This window comes from Rhea pennata, chromosome Z (genome assembly GCF_028389875.1).
Source record: "Rhea pennata isolate bPtePen1 chromosome Z, bPtePen1.pri, whole genome shotgun sequence".
In the NCBI taxonomy this organism is placed as follows: Eukaryota; Metazoa; Chordata; class Aves; order Rheiformes; family Rheidae; genus Rhea; species Rhea pennata.
The window spans coordinates 20,280,916-20,297,965 of NC_084702.1; the positions used below are offsets into that span (position 1 = coordinate 20,280,916).

General features: G+C 34.2%; 1 protein-coding gene across 2 annotated transcripts in view; it reads right to left on the bottom strand.

Moving 5' to 3' along the window:
- Positions 1 to 351: 351 nt before the first annotated feature.
- ZDHHC21 (zinc finger DHHC-type palmitoyltransferase 21) overlaps positions 352 to 17,050 on the bottom strand; it is a 42,156-nt gene continuing 25,457 nt past the window's right edge. Inside the window, exons 6-8 of one of the 2 annotated variants that reach the window (XM_062599986.1) lie at positions 15,430 to 15,546; positions 1,166 to 1,209; positions 352 to 629 (exon numbers count right to left, since the gene is read on the bottom strand). In XM_062599986.1, coding sequence (XP_062455970.1) covers positions 497 to 629; positions 1,166 to 1,209; positions 15,430 to 15,546 — 294 coding nt within the window. In that variant the 3' untranslated portion in view covers positions 352 to 496. The remainder of the gene's footprint in view (positions 630 to 1,165; positions 1,210 to 15,429; positions 15,547 to 17,050) is intronic. The other variant, XM_062599987.1, reaches the window with a different exon arrangement.

Sequence of the window (17,050 nt, forward strand, 5' to 3'; positions counted from 1 at the left end):
GATTACTATTGCGCATCATAAATTAAAGGGAATATCAGGGAATGTTAAACACATCTACCAGAAAAATGACTGGCATGTTATCTAGACACATTGATTGATAAGAACAGTAGAAAAATTAAATGCAGCATGAGACTACTTAACGGGAACACTAGCAAACAACATAAACTTCAGTGTATTCTACCAAAGGAAAGAAAAAATCAGAATAGCTAGTACCAAACAAATAGAGGAAGACTCCACTCCAGTCACTGTTTTCATTATCATTGTCAAACACTACAGAAACCCCTTTAGAAAGCTAATCTGAAACTTAAATATATAGGTTGTATTAATCCCATAATACAATCCAGACCACTACTAAAACAAAGCCTGGGGCACATTATGATAACTTTGACTGGTGGGTGGATTTTAATTGACTTGAGGACTGTCATAGTCTTATTATCATAAAACCTGTAATGCCCTTCCAGCATGTAGGACCCATCTGTGCCCACCATCCATCTGTTTAGACATGACTGGCAAAGTGGTAGGGAACTCTCAGTGGTTGCCTCTGCCTGAAAGGAATAAACCACAGGATCTTCCAGCGAGTGCCAAAAACTTCTGAGAAGGTCTGCTGCCACGGCTTTCGAGGCCTCGATCTACAAAAGACAGCATTATTAGTGAAAGACAGCACTCCCATGTGCATTTCAGTCAGTTAGAACAATACAGGTTGGCTAGAGATCCATTACTGGACTCTGATGAATTGTGTCCCAGCATCACAAACACAGCTTTTCTTTCATTATGGCATGCAGCTGAGACTTAACTTTGGAGAGAAGAAACTATCTGTGTTGTCAATCAACCAAAGGCAACTTCTGAAGCACAGGAGAGCCTCAGGATCAATGAAATGTACATCAACAACACAGTAGCAAGTGTCTTTTGATCTGTGCTTTTGAAAGAAAATACAGTTTTACTTACTTTGGGTAGGGAGGGAATAAAAATAATCTGAGGCTATTTGATGTAAAAACAGTAAAGATCAGTAAGCTACTATTACAGGTAAGAAATATAGGGCACAACAGCATGCAAATTAATCTTAATAGTACCTTCAGTTCTTCTCTCACATAGTTACAGAACACAGAAAACACAGCTACTCCTCTAACTTTTCAACAACTAAATTTAGAAATTTTACAGTACTTACATGTCCTCACAACAGTTTGACATTTTTTCTATACTTGTAGTATCCTATTGAAGAAAACATAATGAAAAAAACTTTTTTTACATTCCTAACTGTTAATATGTCATTATAAAAAGAGCTAAATAAAGTACAGAATTATTCCTTAGCATATACTGCTTTGGCAACAGTCCAGTAAGTTATATATTACTCATACCCAAATTTAAACTGATGTAACATTATATGCACAGCAAATTTACTCAGTCTGTTAAATCTGATCTTCTATAAACACAAAAAATGTAACAATACTACATAGTTCTATTACAAAAGCACACATTACAAAAAGTCAACACAATTACAATATTATTACAGCTAAAAATAATTCAGGTATTACAATTAATTCATGGACTTTTAAAAATTGCAAAAAGTGCACTTTTGCCTCACATTTCCTATTCCAGTCTTGGAGTTTCCACTCACATAAGCACAGGAACAAAATATATTTATTACATAATTTAATAAAATATGACTATCAGCAGAAGTAGTTCTTTCAAAAGTAGAACTTATTAAGAGATTTAAAAATAGAAAAATAGTTTTATTTATGAATCTTATAATGTGAATAGCACCATCAATGATAGGTAAGCAGCTTCCATGCTCTCTAGAGGAAAATACTAAATATAAAAATGATTTTCTTAAAATTAACAAAAATTGAATTGTCTGGAGTAGAAGTGTAGAGTGAAGGTACCTGCAGCTAACAGAAATTATATTCCTACTTTTGTGAATACGATTAATTTCATTATTCATTAAGTTTTACAAATAATAAATCAATTTAAGCTCAGATCACCTCTAAATAAAACTTTAAAAACCATCAACAATGATACTTTTCCATACTTCAGCAATATATATTTAACAAAAATATCTTGTTTGTAAGTCAGTATTACCTCAGTTTTAACTCCAGCAGTATTACAGTGTTTTCAATGCACAATAATAGTTCATTAAGTCCCAAAATAATTCATTATAACTAAAATACAGTAATTCAAATATTTGCTATGATTCCGGTTTCTTTTCATGGTAGCTTGACACTTCCCTTTACTGTTGACTCATACAGGCATGTACACAATGCACCTGTCAAATTAAACTACATCTTGAAAGAAACTCTGTTGTCCCAGCCATGCAGAGACACAAGAAATGTGGTATAATTACCCTGCAACTTCATTAAGTCATCTAGAAACACTATCTAGCAATAAATTATCGTGCATTCCTTGATCATTCATGCAATCAGAGCATCCAATTCAGTGCAGGCACTGCTGAGATTCCACCACCACCCTTCATACAAGGTTTGAAGGGAAAGGGTGGAGTGGGAAATGCCATAAAGGAAGCTGCTTTCCCGCTTCACCAGATACAGGTGGTCTCAAGCCCTGTTGCCAAAGTTCCTTCCTCTAAATCCATCTCCGCCCCCTGATTTATACAAAATCCCAGTTCTTCCTAGTTTCTGCAGAAAAAGCATGTCCACAGCAAATTACACAAATGCATTCTGCTCCATCATTAGGTGGATGTGAACCACTGTTCAAGAGTGAGAGAGGCCATGATTGGAGGCACACTGTAAATAATGTCTGTCATTTCAGTTTCCCCAGGTAAACTGATTCTTCTCTTCACCTTATGAACTTGTCCAGGGTATTAGTTTGCCCTTCTCTCATCTTCCACAAGCAACAGGAAAGCATTAGGAGACAAGCCATTCTTCTCATCAAGGCAGGATCTGACTGTGACCTACCTTTCAACTCAAAACTGTCTACCTAGCAGAACAAAGAATATTGACACATTTGATAGCAATGATTGCTAGATGATTTTTTGCAGAACAGTAGTATACTAGTACAGACTGTAACTGATAACCAGTTATAAAAAATGTGCACTTTCATTTCAGGAAAGGAGCTTAAGAACAACTTCTCATTGCAAAAAAAATTATACTCTCAAAATGGCTTTTTGTCATGTTTTTGAATATGCTGTTTCTTTTTTGAATATTTTTATCCATTAATATGTTTATACTGATTTCTAAAATACTGTATTTGCATTTTGGAGACTGATTGGGTATACTTTTTGTAGGAATTCCTCCATCTGTGTTATTGGTTTGGGGTTTTTTTTTTAATTGTTATCATAGCAACAACATCTGGATGCTCACCATGGACTGCTTCTCTCAAAAATATAACCCATTAAACTAATAAAGTAAGTAAAAGCACTAAAACAGGAACTGCAGAAAATTACTGTAAAAAAGACTGCACAATTTTCACACCTTCAAAATATACCAAGAATTTTAGCCGGATAGGAAGTACAAAAAAATTATTTCTTCCTTCTTGTATTAAAATGCCAAAATCTAACTGATAATAGCTCTGCTTTATGATAAATAAACTGGGACTGAGAAGTGAATCCTTTGTTTCTGGGATATTTTTTCAATATTAAGAAAACATTATAGACATATTTTAAAAGCTATAACCTATAGCTGGAGGAAACTGGAGAAAAAGTTTCTTCTCTGAAGTTTAGCTGCTTAACAAGTACTGATGACTAAATTTAAGAAACCAAAATTCTTTCTACTGCTTCCCTCCCTCCCTCCTGCCCCTCCTGCCTTGAAAAATGCTGCCAAACATTTGGGATCATTTGAAATATATTTTCATTTGCAAGTGAATCAATTTACCTTTTCACATGAAAGTGACACTTCACAGAATCCATTACTAGGTGTTTCTAGAAACTCTTTTTAGTATTTCTTAATTCAGTAGCCCCACTGGAGAGGAGAGTAAGGAAAGGAAGGAGCCCACAATTGAGGTTTGGCCTGGTATTTTAAGTTTTTTTCTCAGACAGCCAAATTCTTCTTTCAGAAATTGGAGGACAAAAATAATCAATATTCCACGGAATGACAAGGTGTTCATTAACACATCTGAAAAATGACCTTAAACAGACTACCACGTTTCTGTTTACTATGTATCAAGGTTTTCTTACAACATCAGTATTACTCTGTTCAGCCTAAGAGGCTTTGACTGTCTGCGTCAGCTATCAGCTTGGATTACTATTAATACAAATGGAATGCGGCTAGGAATTCTCCCTGCTAATTCTGATGTTAAAATCTGGAGAGTAAATATTCATCCATAAGTTGCAGGCAACTTGAAATGAGCAAACATTAATTGAGTCCTAGTAACCTCTATCTTCAAGAAAAATATAAAATTTACAATTGCACACAAGACCGAATGACTACAACACAAGTGATTAATTTCACATGATGAGTCCTCTGGACCACTAAAGTCATCATTCAGATTGGAAACAACCATTGCTTCTGCACCTGGTTATTCAGAAATATACACCCACAGATAAACATCTTAAAGCATTTAAAGAAAAAAAGTCCTAAGTATCTTAGTGAGAAAGGCAAAAGATATTAGAGGAAATAAACACAGAAAACACTAAAATACATATATTTTTTAAGAGAAACAAAGACCAGGATGCTCAGAGACTGCTGAGGGGATGCCGAGTGCATTATTACTTTGCAGACTTAACACAAGTCTACAATAGCAGCTTGCCTACTCTAAATAAACTGCAGCAGCTACAACTGCTACGAAAGGATGAAGAGATATATTTAGCAGTATTGACTGAATCCTACAGACTGCCTTAAGATGCATTTGCAAATGAATGCACCTGTGCTAGCTACTCAAAGGAACAGATCTTTCACATTTATATTTTAATTAGCATTAGCCACTGCCTCAAAAAAAGTTTTTAAATAGATGCAAGAGAGCATATAATGTACTTGGACAATGCATCGTTCCTTTTACCTATCCTCCTTTCATTGCGTATACAGTAACAGGTAAGCATTTCAGGAATATCAAATATTGAACACTTCATAAAAAAAGAATGCTACTATTTTGGTAATTTTTCTGCCAGTACAGTGTACAAATTATTAACTACATTTGGATTTTACAGTTCATCACTTTTTAGCGGTTTTATCTAGAATTCTCATGTAAAAATATGATCGATGTTACCAATTACATTTAAGTTCAGCCTGAAAATTACCAGAAGAAAATAATTCAATTTTAACTGCTATTTTTTTAATTCCTTAAGAGAGCTGTCTGTGTACAAGATGAAAAATGAAATTGCATTGTATTATTTCTAGGGAATACTTCTATTCTCTGGTTTCTGATGAATTTAGTGAAATGGATTTCCTGGTGCTAGTTCCACTTGGGGCTTGAACCCAGGACCTTCAGCATGTAAAGCAGATGTGATAACCACTACATTATCCCTCTACTTTCTATTTCTTATGTATTTGTCAGATATCAGAAAATGATTCAGTGACAAGAAAACACTCAATACTCAATTAGGAATATACCTACAAAGAAACTGATACTGAAAAAATCTCTTTTCTTCAATTTGTTTCAAATTCCTGGTGTTTTAGGCACAACAGCATCACATGTAACAAAACACAGTATTTCTCTTAGTTCTTAACCACAACCTCTTAAGACAAAAATATTAGTGAAAAATGTTTGGCAAGGCTGGCTGTTCTTCTTCACACACAGAAGTTATTTTAATGGTCTGATGTCTAAATTTGACAGTCATTATATTTTAACAAAAGGTATTTATCTCCCAGAACACTCCAACATCATTATTACAGTTACTTATTTCTAGTTGTTCAAAGATATCCGCTTTGTTATTTAGAAACATACTTGAGTTGCAGAAGGGCTTCCTTGAATGATCAAAAGGGATATTTATTTTGTTTCTCTTCAAAGGGTAAGATTTCATTGACTAAATTTTTTAAATTAAAATACCTTCTCTTAATAATGTAATTAAAGAAATTCAATAAAATTGAATATTCCCTAGTCACCCATATATATATACCATACATTTACTGGGATTTATTTATGTGAATCATACAGTGATCTAAACAAAACATGAAAGATATTTTGCTCTTCGGTATTTTTTGCTTTTAAGTTTATTCTTATATTTTAAAAAGATCGTGCAAAAGGCTTTTTGAAAAATCTAGAATAACAGTTTTGATGGTAAATAGGCTTTTAAGACTAGCAAGAGATATTTATTAAAAAAATATTAATCCTATTGCAAATAATAATACACAGAGACACAAAAGACTCTGTACAGTTAACAAATTCTCATTTAAAGACCAGAACATGACTAATGCCTGACAATTTTGTTTATAGAATTTTATACAGTATTTTAATGCGAAATTTATTTATAGGTGGATTAAAGGTAGACACAGGCAAAAAGAAAGGGATAAGGAAAACAAGGAAGACAGACAGCACTAGTTTGCACTTATTTTCTGTTAATTCTCAAATTTCAAATTGTTATTTAGGTTTTCTTTACGTTCCCTCTGTGATAACTTTATATTTTACACTATTATATAGCAGTAAAGAACACGTTTGTCTGGGAATCCTAATTTCCCCTTGCAATCCCAATTTCTTCTGTGCTAAACTTAATTACGAGGATTAATAGTTCTCTGATTACATTTCTGCCATGTTTGAAAAAACAGGTAAAGCCCTTATTATTTCACTAATCAAAACAGTATTTAATAGATTATCTCATTAAAGAAATGATTACAAATATTTTTAATTACAAGATACTTATTTCTTCAGACAAAAAGCATTTTAACATAACTACATCACTTGTCCAATCTGTGTATAATAAATATCAATGGCTCAACATTGTAAAATATGGAAAGAATTAAAAACTGTATTTTTCACAGAATAACTGCAGTAATTTTTCACAGCTGAGGATTTTGTCTTTGATAAAATTTTATGAATTACTGATTACACAAAGAATTTCAAATTTCTCACTAGCACTTTATTGTTTGCATTTGCTTTTTGCACTACGTTGTTAAATGGAATACTACGCCTTAAACAAAACCAAGTGCTTCAAAATCTTCCTCTGGGATAAAAATATCACAAAAAAATTCATTTTTACAATGTCCAACTTTTTTTGTTCCTTTAAAAAGTAGTTTTCTTCATTTTTAAAAGACAAGAAACTCTGAGCAAAATGATCAGTGTTCTTCATTACTTACTCAATGTAAGTATTAGCTACATTAAGGAAAATTGTTAAAATACTTGAACTAGCAGGTTTACTATGGTTATGTTGAGATGGATATATTTACTAGAACAACCAAAATAATCTAGTGAAATGCATTTGCTACTTGGAAGGTAAAAAGGACAAACTGCAACAGTAATACAACATAGTCTTTAAAAATATCTAGAATGTTTCTGGAGGGAAAAAGTTATATGGATAGGCATTGCACTATACACCACAGAGACTACTGGAACACCAGCTGTTTAATTGTTTTCTCTTCCAGCCTCCTCAAAGCAAATGAATGGAAATTCTCTCTACCATATCCACACAGTATTGATGCTCCAGGATATTGGCATATCACTGTACATCATTTAAACTGTTAATTAACAGGAAACCCTGGCAGCATTAATTAAATTAATAAAGTCATTGTCTGCTTAGTTTATGATAATACATATACTAGATCGTAGAAAGACCACTATCAAATCTATCAAATCTATCAAATTTATGAAAGCCCATCTATTACATAGTTTAGCTGCAGAGAAACAAGTTTAGTAGTAAGTAATATTAATGAAAAGCACATCTCTGCAATACTGACACATAAAAACTATAGAAAAATATATATGATGGACTATAATGAAAAACTAAAAAAAAATATTTAATTTCATATAAATAATTTGTTAAAACATATGGAAAAATGGAAACACGAACTCTTTAGTGTTTTAAACAGAAAAACAATCAAAGTTAATCCTTTGAAATTAGGGTTCAGATTAGTCTCTGCAAAGGATGCCTTTCAACTGAAACATCTGGTAGTGTTATGTTGAGAGACAGATCTTTTTTAACTTTAGAAATGAGATTAGTAGATCTGTTATTTGTAAGTGTCCAAGTAATTTCTAATTATTTTATCTGGGTCACAGCTAATCCGCTTTTACAGGGCTCTCACAATGACATCAGAGGATCACTGCGGTACTGATTATCCTGTTACCTTCCACCATCCATGGGAAGATGGGATTTTCCTTTTGTACAGAGGGAGAGAAAGAAAGAAGTGGCTGATTGTTTCAGACAGGTGGCAGCCAACAAAATAAAGAACAAGACAAAGCTTGAGGAAGAAGCCCTCACATATGCAAAAGATACCAGCCTCAGAAAACAGAATACTTTACAGTAGTGTGACACAATTTATAACCTCAATAAATATTTGAACAAAATGCTACACAATACAACAAAATAATCATAGACATTTCCCTTTATAAAAAGCATACCACATTATTTATACTACAGTAATACTTTTTAGATATGTAACTAATGCCTCAGAACATACAGAAGTACTTTCTTAAAGCTAAAATGGCATGAGTGAAAGAGACAAACAACAATGCAAGTGCTGGTACTGTATTAATCTATATACAATTAACCTGATAGTCCATACTTTTTAAAATAGTCTAGATTACAGCTCTTTACCTCTTGCAAACATAAATCAGAAGTGATCTATAACTGACAGAAAAAATACTCTTTTCTGTAGGCAAATCTATGCCTTTTCCTATCAATAAATGAATGAATAAATAGGTTAACTTGTTTTACTAAAAAAAAAAAGGGGGGGGGGAAGCGTATGTTGTATATAAAAATACTACATATCAAATGAGAGGACTTTTTAAAAAACATTTATTGTCTTAGAAAAATTTATGCCTTGGAAAAGCAAGCATGTTTCTGGGTATTATTCTCTCTACTTTCTAACTAGATTTAATTATTTGATGTGAGGTTAACTACAGGAAAAAATGTAATTGGCAATATAGTGGAAAAATATGGAAAAGTGCTCCTCAACATCTGGTTTTTGGTTAAGTATAAAATACCTTTTTCTAGATAAATTTTGCATTCATATTACAGTTGAATGTCACTAAGAAACACACACAGTAGAGTACATAATACATGTTTTGTATTTTTTTAATAGAAAGTTAAATTTATCTGAAACAGTTGTCTCAAGCAAAATGATAGCTTACATTTAATAATATTTTTGCAGTAAAGAATGATGTGACAAATCAATAGATAAGGGATACATCTTTCTGCCTTGGAGTTCTGAAGTGTCTGTACTAAAGCTGTCTTCTTTTCCTGTCAACTGGCTAAGGTCAACATGGGAGTGTCCTACCTAAAAGCTAGCTGAAGTAAAGGGTAGCAATAATAATAAAATTAAAAAAAAAAAGGAGAGAGAGAAAAAAAGAAAGATTGCTATTCTCAGTAGGAGGATTACATTTAGTCTTCCTAGGATGCAATTGTATCTGTCTTCTTTACTTACTGTTTTATGCTAAGTTCGTCTTTATTTCTAGAGAAAATCTATTAAAAAAGCTTGCTCTGACTAGAAACGAATACAGACTCACTTCCAATTAAGCAAGATCAAATTTAATTTTGCAGGGCAAGCAACAATGGAGGTCTGGATAAGCAAGCACCAAGCAAAGAAGATAAGCAAGACTTCAATATAAATGCACAATCCATGCTGAAAATTGTAACAGACTGTTTTCATGGGTAAAGTTTGAAACAGCGTTTTCTTCCACTCTGCTCTTTAGAAATATTAAAATTGTATGTAATAAGGCTCATTGTTGCACACAGATTTTAAAAAGTGTATTTATTTTCTAAATTATGATCGTTCATTTCTCTCACCTTTCAGAGACTCTTGAATTAGACAGAACCTTAGCTACCTCTATTTCTAGAGAATTCATATATAGTTCACATGCAGTATTACAACTTCAGGATCACCATGACAGTAAAGGCAAATTAGAGCTTGAAGAAAGCAATTGGAGGAGGAGGGTGAAAAGAGCCATGTGCCCCTTCTGCTAAAAGGGTATTTCACATATGCTAGTTTCTAGGGAGAAAGCACTAATCTAGTATAAAGCGACCACCTCAGCTGCTCCCCCTTCATGAGGGCAACTGACATCGGAAGCTCCACTGAGGACAGCTTTTTGCCAGCTGTTCTCACACTTCTCCTCTCATTGTAGGAAGTCACCTCCCTTGATCTTTGGCTGCCTGGACCTCCAGATGAGATTTGAATAGCTGTGGGCTTAGGACATACTAACAGTCTTACCACAATCAGAAAGGTGGTAAGATTCTGAAAGTTTACTGCATATTAAGTAACCTGTCTATTAATAACCCTCACAAATAGTACAGCCTTAAGAATAGTGTCTATGCAAGAGCCAAGTTTGAATATTGAGCAAAGTTTCCACGTTTATAGGAGAGAACACTCATTTCCAAGCCTCTTAGAATCAATTGAACATACAAGAAACAAGATAACAATAGAGAATGTAGAGAAGTTTATGAACTCCTGCATAAACGATCTACCCTTATAATGTAAGACCATTACACAAGGATGGGCACAGAAAGTAAGTCAACTGCACTGCAACACTGCCTTTTGGAAAGTGCCAGTACATAAAACAGAATGTATCACCTATACTTCATAAAGTGCTTGTTTTCTTATTTTTAGCTACTGCCCTTATTTGAGAGAAATACAACAGGGTATATGAAATATATCATTTCCACTGATAACATTTTTCAACATCTGAAAACTGTTACTCAAAATGAGCAAATATTCTTTAAAATCCTACAAAAAAGTGGTTGTAATTCATAGGGCCTGTCAAGCTATCGCTTAGCTCAATTCATAGTAAATTCTGCCTAGAAGCCCAGACAAATGTTATATGTAAATGTAACTTAATGCTAATTCATTTTTTCTATACATTCAACTTTATCTGTCTTGCTGCAGTGAAAAAATTACAAACTTTTAGCAATTTTACTACTGTTAATAAGTGATACAAATAAATGAGAGCTCTGAACTAGGGGGTTGTCTTCCCTCATAGCTGAGCTGCTTGCTATACTAATTACTTATATTTGAGCAAAGCCATCATACAGTGGGTATGAACCGTAAATAATGAAGGCAAAAGATGCCACTTCAAGGCCTAGTTCTTTATTAGCGATGTTATTAAAAAAGGAAAACAACAGACTGCAGTTTCGTATAACAAATTCCTTTTTGGAACTGACAGTAAGCAGGGCACATGTTTAGAAGATATTGAAAGTCACTGGGAACGGAGATTTCTTTATATCTGCACATCCAGTATTACTGAAAAAAAGTTTGCCTTAGCTGTTTGTATTACTTTTTTTCAATGACACGAAACAGAAACTATTGTCTTGGTTTCTGGAATATCTTATAAAGAAGGTCAAGCAAGTTTACATTACGAAGAACCAGAAATTTTGCTATAAAAATGCTCAAAGTTAGTTAAATCGTGAGTTTAGTTCTTTTTCTAAAAATATAACCTTGGCAGTTTTTGAAAAATAGGAAAATAACAAAGATAAAATCCAACAAACCTGAACTTGTTGGACTCACCTAGCAACAATCTGTTGGTTTACTTTAGATCACAGAACTGTAGTGGTAAGTGTCTCTCTAATTTAAAAGTAACTTATATCCAGGAACTGTGGAACTAATCTTGACTTGATGTTAACTGCAAAGACAATGGAGCAGGAATTAGAAAAAACGTTTACTACACTTTTTTCTGTACATACACAAGTAGGAAGAACAGAGCTGCTGCTCTGCTGCACCTTTTCCAAGGGCAAGAGCCCAAGCTTTTGTGCACCTCTCTTGCACATATGCCTGTGAAGCTTCGGCAATCACTGAAGCATATGCTCTCAAGAATCACTATGGGACAATTAACGTAACATGAATACCTTAACTGTGTGTGTCTGTCTGAGTTTCTTTCAACTTAACCTCAAATCTGACTACCAAGCTTTAACGATGCTGTTCTTCCAGTAATAACATCTTAAATAAAACTGTTTTTAGTTGGTATTCTTTTAAAAAATGAAACTTAATTTCACCAAGAATTTTTTATTTCATTTTAATTACAGCTATAATTTGCTTAGTTTACACAGGAAGGTTAAAGGCTGGACAGTGACTTCAGCATGGTATGCAATAGGCATGTCTAGAGGGACACCTGTCTTTTAGTCACCATTATTCACCGCTCCTACGGGACTTTAACACCTTCCACACAATGCACTCTACAGTGGGCATCCCCAGGTTTTTTTTTCCCCCTATACTGTTCACATTACATCTTAGAAATATCTGTAGAAAGCCTAGAAAGAAACTACTCAAGTCACCTTTAAGAGGAAAAAGTCTCTGCAGTATCAAAGTCATAAAAACTCTACAGTTTTTCAACTGCTGTCCTTTCATCTGCCTTTTTAATTGGCTAGTCAAAACTGTTAGCAAGTGCTTACAGAAGCAGAACCCCACATTGCAATACTGGCAATCAAAAGAACTTTTTACACATAGATCTATCTGACATGACCTGCAAGCCAAACAGCCACCCTATCAAATAACTTTGTTTTGTCTGAAATGTGATTAACTCTTTCCACACAGAATTCCTCAAAATGACCACACTGGAATTTCTTACCAATTCTATCCTCATCAAAGAAGCTACACAAGGGAAGAGGAGGATTGTTTTTGCTGGTATAGAACAAGGCAGGTGACTGCAAAAGGGTGATCTTGTGCAAGAACATTACGTACATTTAGAAAACAAGCTCTCTTCTCCTTGGAGAAAATTCATGAATGTCTTATGGAAACTTACGACTTCCTCTATCCTGCCCCATGTCATGATGGAGTTGTATCAAGCAGGAGCTATCACTGGCTAAATATTGATGCATATCAGTATCTGAAAGCAGTGCTTCTCCAAACTGCAAGCCTTCCTGATCACTGCTGAACCATGTGCTGTTTCTCCAATCCTATTTTTATTATTTTGCCATCATTTTGGGCTGTATCATTTTAAGAAATTGGGGTATCCTTCAGGTCAGATAAGAGGTCAGTGAACACTCTATAAATTTACCAAAGTCAAAATACATCTTGATCAGGTAAGCTAAAGTTACTAAAATTTTTAAGAATCCACTCATATTTTATGGAGAAAAAAAATCTCAAGTATTAGCAAGGCCAGCAGACAGAGACAGTAATCACAAAAGAATCTTTAAGACCCTGCTTATCCACAAATACTATGTTAAATATTTTCACTTGAGCTTGTTGGCTAAGAAAGTACCAATTTCACCTAAACAAATGCAGTAGTATTTCTGTGTAATAGTGACTGCCAAAAGGAGGTCTACAGACATCCGAACATAACGCAACATGTATATAGCCCCTAATATCTGTGACTACAAAAAAGTTTGCAAAAAGGCAAAAGATTGCAGTTCAGAAACTTGAAGGATGCATTGAGCAGCATCCTTCTAAAAAAATACCATCCAGTGCCCGTATTTTGAATTTTGAAGCCAGTTTCTTTCATCTCTGTAGTCTCCCTTTGAGAGTTTTTCAAATAAACAAATAGTAGAACATTGTATTGTTTGAGAAGCCAGAAGGAGATATCCTTGGGATAATGGTGGACAGTTGATTATGCTTTTTACATATTTATTCCTTTCACAGTGGCCCAAACCTCAATAATCTTTGCACTAAAGCTAGCTGTAGCAAGCTTCTGCATGCTTGCAGTTTCTGTCCCCCTTGGGGTACTGCAGAGTTACAGCCTAATGCTCTCAACCATTCAAGGCATTATGATTTTGAGCACAGAAAAAAAGATGAAAATCCTAAAAGCTCACACCTGTTTCAAGGCAGTGGTCAGCTCAGTAAGTAGAATGATGTACATCACAGTATATTGTACAACTGATGTAGAATAAAGAAGCTTTAAACTATTTTATAGAGTTTCCAATGTTACTGACAAGCTGAAGGTGTTAAGGTGCAGAACGGCACAAGAATGTTCTGGGAATTCATGCCTGTCCAGAGGCAGCACTGTTGGTATCTTGTGCCAAAACAGAATGTCCCAAGTTTCAGGTGTTTCAGTAACAGAATCAGCTTCAGTCTGAGAGCTTCTGCTTCATGTATACTACTGGCATCTGGGTAAGGGCTGATGACCGCTACCAAAATTTAGCACAGCTCCCAGTAGCACAAACAGGTGACTTGAACAGAACTGTAGATTTAGGGTTTGTCCCTTGTTTGCTGCTATGTAATGCTTCTCAGATATCTGTTTAACAGAGACTCAAAAGCCATCCACATTGCAGTGTCTGAACTCTAAGACTCCCTGAACTTCTCTCTCTCCTTGCAGTGGGAGTGAGGGGCAGCAAAATGCAAATGTTTCCATCACTTCAGCTAGATACTCAGGAGGGCAGAATACAGGATTAGAATAAATTCCTGACTCCAGAGTAGATAGACACAAAGGTTGTGTGCCAGCATTTAAACAGGGAGGTAACATCCTGTCAACAAGCCCCAGAACAGAAAAGAGGCACACAATAAACAGTGACAAAGATAAACAGGTAAGGTCAACAGCAGGTCTAAAGAAGGTGCAAAAAGTAGCCTGGCAAAGCAGCTAGAGCACCTACACAGTTTAGTATTCTGTAAACACAATTCAACAATTCCAAAAAGACCTCAGAATTAGCTGCAGTCACCATGCAACTCACCATGCAAAAGATGCTGTCATCCTATACATTATTGTCATTAACAAAAGTTTTGCAGGTCAAATCATACACTCTTTCAGACATGTACAGAGATGTCTAACATTTTGTTCAATACCAAAGAACTTAGCTTTTACAGATTCTTAAGACAATTTTAAATGGTTCACTAGCAGTGATTAACTTCTAGAAAAAAAGTATGTTGCAGCAAAAAAAGCTTGTTTCTTGTAGATATTTTTTACATTGTCCAATTCATTTAACTAGAAAATGTTTCCGTGCAGAGGTGTTTTTTCTGTAACTTTAAATACAGAATATGCATTTAGACTGTACGTTGTTGATCCCTGGCCATAGTTTATTAACTGGAAAAATATGATAATAGGCAAATTTATTAAAATACTTTACAAAAAAGCTGTGTTCTCAGAATACATGATTAACCAGTGGGCCTTACTGCTGCAATGTCTAATGGACACCAGAGCACGTAAGACTTTAAAATAAAAGCAAAAAAAGACCCCAAAAATACACACCTTGTACTTCACTGTAAATCCATTGTTCATTTCCAGGGCAGCATATGATTTTATTTCACTAATATAAATCAGAAAATTGCCTCAATAGTCAACATTCAATTATTAGACACTTCTTTGCAAGAAGACTTTGTAAGATTTCCTTGGAGATGAGAGTCTTGACAGAGCATATACCAAATAGGTGCCTCATGGTGGAAGGGTTTATTATTTCTTTAAAATGCATTCTGCTTTTTTTTAACTCTGTTGATAATAAAACTGAAACACATTTCTAAAATTAAGGGATTAGCTACTTACAGTGAAAATACCCATTAGCTGAGTGTAAAAGAGTCCACTGATTCCACCTAGTATTATTAGACCCATGAAGGCAGACACTCTTAGAATAGCAAGTTCATGTCTACTTACAAAAACATCCTAGAACAAGAGAGAAAGAAGAGACTTTAGCACTTTAAAATTAAATTAGGTCTTTGAACCCAGTGGTAGTACTAGGTAACAGCTGTCCCCAAAGACTTAGAGCTGAAGTCAAGTGGTGGATTTTGAGCTGCATAGCAATTCATTGATGTATTTATGTGCTAAAATTATAAACAAGAATATTTTATTTATATATCTAAACACTTGGATAGATAACCAAAAAGCTCATTCAGATATTTAAGGCTTGGGAATACAGTAAACTTAGATGTTTTAATCTTGATTTTTTTCCACCTCAGACTGTGCTGGATAGCTATACAAATGCTTCAAAACATCAGAAAACTAATCTGTTAAACAATCTCAGTTGTAAGGATTTTAATCTTGGCTCCCACCCACAGCAAATTCTATTATAAAAGAGGTGATGTTAAAATGAAAAGAGTAACATTTCTAGCTTGACTCCTGAAGATGGTACCTATAGAATCAAAGTATCTATACTGGATTGGTCTAACTATAATGCTGCCTACTACCCAACAAAAACTTTTCTTCCTCTATTAAATCTTAGCCTCAAGCATCTTATTATAATTTTGGTACGGGAGCACAAACAAGTTGCCTTTTTTACCAGTAATAAATATAAGAGAGTTTTTTAGATTACTTTCAAAGGATAAATTACCTGATTTTTATCAGAGAAAAACATTTGTACATGGCAGTTACTGCAGATGCACTGTAAGTTCACACCTTATCTTACCCCTTGATAATAAATTAGCACACCCATTCCCTTATTTGTAAGTTACGATTATGTTCTCCAGGCTGTCTTCTGAACATACACATCTGTTCTTTCATTTAAAAAGCCGGATCACAGCAGGGAACTATTAAAACCCTTTCAAGTAAACTTTAAATTACAACTAGAACATAAAAGTGAACTGAATGAAAAAGCCCTATTGCTTTTGAACTTTATTTACTTAGAATCACTATGACTTAAGGAAGAGGAATTCTTAGATCGAGGAATACTAGGATTTAATTAAACAAGGCACGGGCAAATTTTATCTTTGTTAAAAAGTTTGATACTACATTTGAATTCTTTATGTGAAAGTTCAAACAATAAAGCCAGTCATTAAAGTAAGAATTATAAAGATTTTCATATTGTCTGCTAAAGCTGTGAAAAAAAGTCAAAACTTAATTTACTTTTTTTTGAGCTCTGTTTATTCAGTAACTAGTTCATTCAAAGTTAAACCAATCCCAAAAAGCAGGCAAGTTCACTTTTATTTTCCTTTCCACCTCCCTCATCATACCTCTAAAGAAAAACAGGATAAGACACCAAGATCTATCGGTTCTAAAGCATTTTATCTTCATACTTTCACATATATGCCACTTTATTATCAGAAATGTTTTAATGTATTTTAACTGAATTGCACACTCAAATTCAAATTCAACTTGATAGAAAAGATAGAAGTGTGAGAGAGTGCCAAAGGTGAAGTCACATTTTGGATCTAGCATCATGTTCCTTCCATTT